General features: G+C 33.4%; 1 protein-coding gene across 1 annotated transcript in view; it reads left to right on the plus strand.

Moving 5' to 3' along the window:
* The window catches only part of LOC150097870 (ATP-binding cassette sub-family C member 1-like), a 626,276-nt gene extending 616,851 nt beyond the window's left edge, over window positions 1-9,425 (plus strand). Inside the window, exon 28 of the mRNA XM_090406616.1 lies at window positions 4,925-9,425. Coding sequence (XP_090262742.1) covers window positions 4,925-5,036 — 112 coding nt within the window. The 3' untranslated portion in view covers window positions 5,037-9,425. The remainder of the gene's footprint in view (window positions 1-4,924) is intronic.
* Window positions 9,426-9,951: the final 526 nt, after the last annotated feature.

Consider the following 9,951-nt stretch of genomic DNA (forward strand, 5'->3'; position numbering starts at 1 on the left):
TATTGTAGTTAATTTTTCTTGTAAGTCATCTTGGTCTGTGGTGTACTGTATAGCTCTTTTCTTAAGCATATGGATAATGCTAAGTTTCTGGGATATATGATGTGACAAGTTGAAATGGAGGTAACATCCAGTATTCATAAATTTTCTATACACAGACAGGTTGATACTGTTGTTGATTTGTTTCTTTATTAGGATGTCAAGGAATGGAAGTTTTTCATCTTTTTCAATTTCTAATGTGAATTTGATGGTATGGTGGAAACTATTGATTTTGTTGAGATAATCCATTAGTTCTTCTTTCTTATGATTCCAAATGATGTCATAAGAAAGAAGAAAGGTAATTTGAGATAAGATTTTATCTTCTAGATCTTCCATGAATAAGTCAGCACAAGAAGGAACTACCCATGACTAATCCGGTAAGTTGTTTGTAGACAGTTTTTTGCGAAACGAAATAGTTCGAAGTTAAACAATGATTGAGCAATGTAGTGATGTTTCTTGGGAACAAGTTGTCTAAGATGTTGATGACTTCCACAACTGGAATGTCTGTAAACAGAGATGTGACGTCAAGGCTAGAAAATGTTGTGAGTTTTTGATATAAGTCTCCGAGTTGTGAATGTGTTGTTGTAAAATTTTGGCTAGATATTTAGACAGTTGGTAAGTTGGAGAATAGATTCCATCAACTATTGGACTTAATGGTGTACCTTCTTTATGCATTTTAGGAACGCCATACAATCTTGGAATAAACAGGTGCACGGATTTTAGCTTTCTTATTAAGTCTATAGGCCAGTTAGTCATTCCACGTAATAGTTCGTTGGTGTCATTATAGTTTTTTTTTTTGTGTAGGATGTGTACTGAGAACATCACGGACAGAAGTGTCTGATAATAGATTGTTAATTTTCTTTTAACTTCGAACTCTAACCAAATGGAAAGAGGAACACCACTCAAATTAAAGAATAATAAAGACATCATCATACTTAAAGTGGACAAAGGCAATAATACTGTTATCTTAAATACAAAAGATTATGAAGAGAAAATTAACAATCTATTATCAGACATGTCTGTCTATGATGTTCTCAGTACAGATCCTACGCAAAAAAACCATAATGACACCAACAAACTATTACGTGGAATGACTAACTGGCCTATAGACTTAAATATGAAAGCTAAAATCCATGTACTCGTTGACTACAAGATTGCATGCCGTTCTTAAAATACATAAAGAAGGTACACCATTACGTCCAATAGTTGATGGAATCTATTCTCTAACTTACCAACTGTCTAAATACCTAGCCAAAATTTTACAACACATTCACAACTCAGATACTTATATCAAAAACTCAGAACATTTTATTGAGAAATTAAAAAACATCACTACATTGTTCAATCATTGTTTAACTTCGAACTATTTCGTTTCACAAAAAACTGTCTACAAACAACTTACTGGATTAGCCATGGGTAGCCCCCTCTCTCATTCTTGTGCTGACTTATTCATGGAAGATCTAGAAGATAAAATCTTATCTCAAATTACCCCAAAAGCTAAACTTGGTACAGATATGTAGATGACATCTTTATCATTTGGAATCATAAGAAAGAAGAAGTAATGGATTATCTCAACAAAATCAATAGTTTCCACCATACCATCAAATTCACATTAGAAAATTGAAAAAGATGAAAAACTTCCATTCCTAGACATCCTAATAAAGAAACAAACCAATAACAATATCAACCTGTCTGTGTATAGAAAACTTACGAATACTGGACGTTACCTCCATTTCAACTCGTCACATCATATATCCCAGAAACTTAGCATTATCCATATGCTTAAGAAAAGAGCTATACAGACCAAGATGACTTACAAGAAAAATTAACTACAATATCCAGAGAGCATCCTTAAATGGTTATCCTAAAAGACTCATCAACAAGATTCTCTTTTCGGATATACCACAACGTGATGACACCCAATACATCAGCACTGTAACTATTCCATTTGTCAGCAGCATTTCCATAAAAATTGGCTATCCTTCTAAATCACACAATATTAGAGTAACATTCAAGCCATTCTACAAGTACTCTGGGGTATACAATATAAATTGTTCCTGTGGTGTTAGTTACATTGGCCAGACCTCTACGAAATGATACAGAAGGAGCACATAGGCTATGTTAGAAACAACAGACAAGATATTTCAGGCGTTTCTTCCCACTTCGCCACTACCATCCATCTTATTGAGTGGGATAAGAGTCATATGTCCTATACAGAAGAGAACTACCATTCCAGAAACTTCAAGGAAGCTGCTATAGTCGCCCGTTCAACAGGAAACCTAAATAAGAATCGAGGTCTAATCCTACTGGAGTTTTGGAAAACTTTAATTAGATCACTAAACACCAAAGAAATGAACTTTCACACCAATTACATTATGTCTCTTAACAAATAAATCATGTACTCGCGTACTGTCTCACGCACAGTACTAATCTTGTATGAATTAGAACTGTCAGTTAAAATCTAGTCTGTTACCTTCATATCACTTACCAATTGAAGATGCCGATAGCAAAAATCGGTGAAACTAGTCGGATAATAAATATTACTCACTTCACTAACATTCCTAAAACGAGTTATATCCATGAATTATGTTTTTTCCTGTATATGAAAAAATTTTCATGACTACAGCTAAATGTGGACATAAATTAATTGCTAGCATACTAATTAATTATATTATAAATTTTGTACAAATTAAATTGCAATAGGTTTTTGGGAAAAGTTACAAATCCCAAGGATGAAGTTAAAGAGTTAGGCACACTGCTTGCAGAGATATTTCAGTATGGAATATGTCTGACCAAAGCAACAACACAGCTCTCATGTCATACCATGCTAAACACCAAGTGATTCAGAAGTTCTTGAGGCAAATTTGCCCGCTCCTCCTTCAGAGCAGAGATAAGGCTTTGTCATCCATAAAATGGAATTCTTCGCCTACAGTACCACAGAATAATTGAACATGTGCTGATGAACTTCATTTCGAATTCGTTCACCAGTCATAGTCCCATTTTCCAGCACTTAGAGTAACATTAAGCATAATGCCTCCCAGCACCACTACCACATCTATCCCTTTCTAGAACATTTTCACGATGGTAAGCAGTACCACTTTCACCCCAGATCAAATGCCATCTAGAGTTGGTGTAAAAACTAACAACTCATCTGTAAAAGAGTACATTATCCCATTGGTGTCTTGTTCAATTTTTAGGGATAGAACACCACTGAAAATATGCTCTATGATGAGCTGTGGATAAAGGGATGCAGACCACAGGCTTTTGAGCATATAGATGTCTTGCCACAGTTTATCGAGATATCCATGCACCTGTGCTTGAATGAAGTCGACTTTCCATGGTACATTGATTACATTTTGCTGCTATTGGCTGATTGGTAGAGCCTCTACTACTAATGGCCCACACAAAAAGTTAAGCAAGTTTGAGCGCAGTTAGTAGTTGGAAGGGGTCAATTGTTCAATGCTGTTGACACACTCTCCCTTGATGAGTCTTTGGACTCCCTGCAGGTGTTGCATAATAATATAACCAAAAATCTGTTTTCATGCTCCATGGCCTCATAGCAAACATCTGGATACAATGTGAGATTCCAAACTCTCTAGCAATATCAGTAATTCTGCAGTCTTCTTCAAGCTTTCCAATAATTCTTCTCTGAATGAAATCATCTAGGTGAAGTCTTTGAGGTATTACAAGACATCCAAATTTGAAACTGAAAAGAGCTTCCTTCAGACACCATTCGCTTTAGTGCAGCCTTTTGCCCTGATGACTGTTACCATGCCCTCTTTCTGCATGATTCAAAAATGTGAATACACCCTATTTCTACTCATTAGAAAGCAGATACAAGTTGATTTGTCTGAATTTGCAGTTGTAATCTTTAGAAATAGTGTTTGTCCTTAGGTTTTGGATACCAGTGTATGGAGTGTGTTCATCAGAAAACAGGATACATTTTGAGGTCATTCATGTACATGTAACAAAGGGAAGCACACCCTCAGCTTACACAGTGAACAACCAGAGTGAAAACTGCCCACCCTGTTACAAAAGGTGGGAGACAAATCATAAAATAGAAATTTCCTAAGCTTTTATCATCAGATGCCTTGAAATTGTTAAGCGCATAATAGCACATGTTTCTCCAAAACTTTCTGGGCAATCATTAGCAGAATCCCTACTATGGTGAGTGATTAGCTGGGAGTTTTTTACCTTCTCCATGACTTTGAAGAGCATCAGGATCAGAGGTGGGGGCATTTTCACTTCCTTTTCTTTTTTAGGTCATGCAATCCTCATTTGCACCATTTATAAATTACTCCAGGATTGCTTAAGGATCAAAGTCAAATGCAGAGAACTAACAGGGACTTCTAATGTTCAGTCCTCACCTTCAAGTGGTGAATTTCATTAGTAGGTATCCACTGAGTACTGAACAATCCCGCAAGCAGGTCTCGTGAACACACACGGATTACAGTCAGGAATACTGACCCAGCCATAGGCCTGGTTCTGGAGCCTGGATAAAATTTGGGGGGACTGAGATGGTGCTGTACATTCCCGTAAATGGAACTTATGGCAGCCGTATCATCATACAATAATTAATTACTGAACGAATGATGATGGGCTGGTAATTTGGGACTTAGCCAACCAAACTGTACTCTCTATTGACTTAAAGCAGAAATACAATGGTAGCACAACATGGTGAAATTCCATGCCAGCTGGAGGATGGGCATCCAGTTGATGCAGGGTGAATTGTTTGTGCACAATTTAGTTGATAATTTTTCATTCTATGGGTATGTATACATCATTCATTCCACTAGGGTAATTGACATTACCACATATATTTGTACTTACAGTATGCTATGTTTGAATTCCGGCAAATTAAACATGTTAACTTTGTGTTATCTTTCAGAGTGATGGTTTTGGATAAAGGAAAAATTATTGAACTTGATTCTCCTTCTGCACTTCTTCAAAACAAGAATTCTATGTTTTATTCAATGACCAAAGATGCTGGTCTTCTGTGATTAGGATCCTAGAAGTATTTAAAATCGTTAATTCAAGGTGGGGAGTTTCTGCAAATAGAATAGAATATTCTATTTGCAGAATCCTGCAAAGAATTATTTAATTATTAAGGTATCTCATTGTTATGTCCTTTTTTTTAGCATTGCATATCCTACAAAAATCTGGGAGTCTTTATTGGATTTTCAAATCAGTGAATGAAACATTGACCTTTGTTGTTGTTTCCAGTTTACACTAGATGAAAATGCAAATATATATTGAGGCATCTATTAATTTAAATTAAATATTCAGATTTACTTTTGTTTATGTAAAAATAGTTAAAAATTAATGCACGTCCATTTGTAATTAGGAATGAAACAGTTTTCTGTTATGTGGTTAATCTCGACTTGCATCAATAACTTTGCAAAATTAAATTAAAAACAAATTACAGAGTTTTTTTTAAAAAAAAAACTTTAAATATAGTAAAAGATGAATGAGTTACATGACTTCAGCTGCTTTTCTCCAAACCTGCTAGAATTGTTAAGTTTAGAATTGGGGGGGGGGGGGGGGATTAGAGTAAGCCCCAATCTGTTGAGTTCTGTTTTTTAAGAAGTAGTATATGTAGTCATGACATTACTGTTTATTAAATATTAAATATAACCACTATAAATCAAAACACAGAAAGGATGTTTTTCACATAGATCCTCTAAGGATACTAGGTATTATTTTAATTTCTTTTAATAATAAGTATGCTTATCTGCAAATAGAGGAGAAAATTTATATTATAACAATAGTTAATAATTTATCACATTATAGTAAAGTAACTAGCAATGTACAGATCTCATCAATAAATTTCATTCATACAGTTCAGATAAACTAATTTTCTGCCACAACATCTTTCTTATTTCATATATTAGCTCGAAAATCAGTAGAATGATATTCAGTGTATGAATATCATGCTGGGCTTTTTTTTCTCTCACTTCCTCAAAAAATAAATAAAATAAACATTCTCTAACACCAAAATGAAAAAATCTTTATATGCTCCCCATCTAAAAAAAAAAAAGAAAGAAAACTTGAACTTACATATATAGATATGATAATCAAAATTTAAAAACCTGTTTTAGCGTCAAAAAGCAGCTGCTACTTATAGTAGTTTTTGGTGGCTTACCATGCATACTGGACCATCACTAATGGTGCTTGAATCTGCATCAGGCTGCATAATCAGAGAAATTTGTGCTTATAAAATGCAGTGATGATTTTTTTTTTAATATTTATTCCACACAAACATACACAAGAGGTAAATGTTCCAGACGGTTTTGACATTTCTATAGAAAAGATGGATGCTCTGAAGGAAAGAGATGGACAGAAGTGGAAAAGAAGGTTTATTGCATTTGCAGTTAGACTGAAAAGGGGTGATGGACAGCTACTGTTCATGTGTTAACAAGCCCAATGGAAACTGGAGGAATGATGGATGCTAATTTAGTAAAATTATGGAAGTGCCTCTAGAAAAGACAGAGCTAAAACATTATATATATAACTGGTAATGATTAAAGTGAGGGAAGGATCATCTATCGGCAAGCTGTCTAGAGAGCATCAAGAATTTTATGGATGCATAACTCCAAGCACATGAGCATTATGCTAAGGTTGGATAGATTTGGGATTTGTTCATGTGTATTAGCTAGATGAGCAAGAAAGGATGCTTGACTTTTAAGAGCTGATGATGGTATTAATATGATGCATTTACATTAGGAAAGAATAGAGATAAATGTCCATCCAGGAAGAAAGAGAGAGATCCAAGCATGAACATTATTCTAAGGTTGGGTAGATTTGGGATTTGTTCAGATATAATAGCAAGAAAGGATGCTTGACTTTTAAGATCTGATGAAGGTATTAATATGATGCATTTACATCAGGAAAGACTAGAGATAAATGTCTATCCAGGATGAAAGAAAGATCTGATCCTGTGTGGTGATTTATGTATTACTGAAGAGAAAGCTCCTTTTTTGTGAGAAAGAAGACAACTGCATTTTGGTGACACTGAAGTTATCCTTATCCCGTTGAAGAATGGTATTGAGATCTATGGTTAAGGTACTAGTTGTATGTGCATTATCATCCACAAAACTATGGATAAGATTAAGGCAATGAGAGGAGGTCATTTATGTATGGGAGAAAGATGGTAGAGTAGGTGGAGAAGACATTCAACATGATATGCAGTGATGAAGGTAGACCAGAGAATAGCAATTTACTAAGCAGACCTTGATGTCAACAATATCAAATTTGTGGAAATAAAATCATACTGTATTGATTCAAGCTGCTTATTCTCCGAAACATTTCTTAAATTTTTGAGGTAAGTATTCCACATCTCCAAGACGCTTATTGTTGTGAGATGCTGCATACATATATGAATGATTGATTTTATCATTCAGAAACTTTGGCACACTTATTATATACTTCTGTATCTTATTTGCAAATGTGGGTACCACTATAGCCCTAGGCTATGATATCATCATGTTCCCTTTATGTATCACGGCTAAGTAACTTGGCTCCAGAGAAATCTAATGCTTTGATCATGCAGTTAATCATATCTGTATATTGTGCTTCATCAGTTATGTGTATTCTCTGCCAGCTTGTCTTGTGGGAGGAAAATCTACCTCGTTATGAGCCTGGCTGTAAAGCATTTATAAAAGTTCTTCACATCCTAGATAGGATTCCAACCAGTTTTTCCATCTGAAAGGTATTGATTGATCTATGGAGGCACTACATGTACATGTATAAGAGAAGGAAATATACTGTATATTTTGGTGTGACTTTATAAAGCAGAAGTATATTTTAATTATATAAGAGCAGATCTAATGACATTGACAAATTACTCTTGACAAAGGGCATTCCATCACAATCTGGAATTATCCTTATTTTTTTAAAGATTATAAAATGAACAAGTTATATAATCTGAAGGAGAAAAAAAACTAACTAGTATGAATGACCTAAATTTATGCAGAAAAATTAAAAAATAAATATATATAGCACTTCATTCCATTGAAATTGACAGCACATTACGTACATATGGTTGCTGAGATTGCCTTGGATATATATATTAGTTCATCTAGTGTAAGTTGATTTCATTTTTTTTAAGTCATGAATATGACTTCAAAAAGATTGTTATCTCTGATGTGACTGCAGTATTAAGTCGAAGCTATAAGGTGGGTAATCTTGCATGGGTAGGTGGGAGGAAGCCTGATATCATGTAACTCACTGTGATATAATATTGTCAATCTATTTTTTTTTTTTTTTTTCCTTTTTGAAAAAAGTTCTTGAAATCACCAAAATGTTGAATATGGTAGTGCGGGTTTCTGTCATGTTAATAACAGAAGTGATATCAATATATTTCTTGCAAGCCATGACAGCATAAATAATTTTGATGTTTTATTTTAATTTTCAGGGCTTTCATTTTTAAGCTTTAAACTGATAGTATACTATACCTGAAGTAAATGTTGCATAAAATGAGAATATAAATTATGAAATGTGTGTGTTATACTCAGGCATGCTATTTAGAGTATATAAAATTCATTACATGAATCTCAAGATATTTACAAAATATTGTTATACATGAAAATATAGTTTGTTTTGTTATTTTCTTTCAAAGAATTGTCCAGTTCCCATTTAGCATGACTTAAAAGAGCAATGCACAAGTCTAATATTATTCTTTTTGCCTACAGTGATATATACAAGAAACTTTGTCTTATTAATAAGTATTTTTTATTTGTTATTACTTTTGACATTGAAAGACTGACTGTACAAATTTTACAAATTGTTTTATGTTTTCTTTGGTTTACATCATTAAATGAGTAAAAGTTCATAATTATGAAATAGTCAACAGGGTATACCATACAGTAACTCACTAATATTTGTCATTCATGAGACAGTATACTGTCTCATGAATTTCATTATCACACAAAAAAAAAAAAAAAAAAAATATTTTATAGTGTTTTTGAAAATATGTGAAACTAATAAAAACTGTACTTATTACTATATATAAATTACTTTGTTCACCTCATGGTTTTCTTCAACAATCAGCAGGACTATGTAGTAGTGTTACCATTAAATCAGTTTTTGTTAAATTAGAGCCCAGGTGCAATAGAGAAGTCCTTAAGGCTACTCAGGCTCATTTCTTATATAACTGGTAAAGGTGAAAAATGAAAGAATACAATGTCCAAGATCATCCTGTAATTTTCATATAACCAAGATACTTAGATACTGGATAGCTGTTAGTGAAAAGCCACTATTCATAACCTATGGCTTTGCAGGAATCAAATCCACAATGACTTTAAATTTTAAAATATTCTTAGGCAACCTGTTGACCAAAATTTGATATGTGGAATCTGCTGGATAAGGGAATAAAATTTTTCTTTTTGGAATTAAGTTGCAGTGCTCAATCATTATTTTTAGTACAAATATTTTCAGCCTTTTCTTAAAGTTTCTGCAGTTAGTGTCTCCCAGCAAAAGTTGCTTTAATGTTTACATCTTGTTCTCACAATAAGCCACCGATAGAATTGTGATATTTTTTCAAAAAACATACTTCTCAAACCAACTGAGTCTTCATCATTCAACAGATTCATGAAGTTGCCATTAACTTTATAATTGTATATATATATTTTTTGTGAAGTCCTTGTGCTGTTGGCTCTTAATATTTAAAATCGAATCACATGCTGAGGTCTTTCCTTTCCTTACCAAATAGAATAATAAATTATTCATATTTTCTTGATCATAGTTTGTTTATTACTTTAAATTATTTACAGCTATATCTCTTTAGCTTTTTGACTGCACTCCTTTCAAAAATAAAAATTATAAAAATGTACGCATTTCCTTCCAAAGTGATATACTGCATTTAAAATGAAACATGTCCATTAATGCATAATTAAATTTGTCAGCAGATTAATGAAA

This window comes from Typopeltis vanoorti, chromosome 16 (assembly GCF_054136105.1).
Source record: "Typopeltis vanoorti isolate ZY-2024b chromosome 16, IOZ_Tvanoo_1.0, whole genome shotgun sequence".
NCBI classification, from domain to species: Eukaryota; Metazoa; Arthropoda; class Arachnida; order Uropygi; family Thelyphonidae; genus Typopeltis; species Typopeltis vanoorti.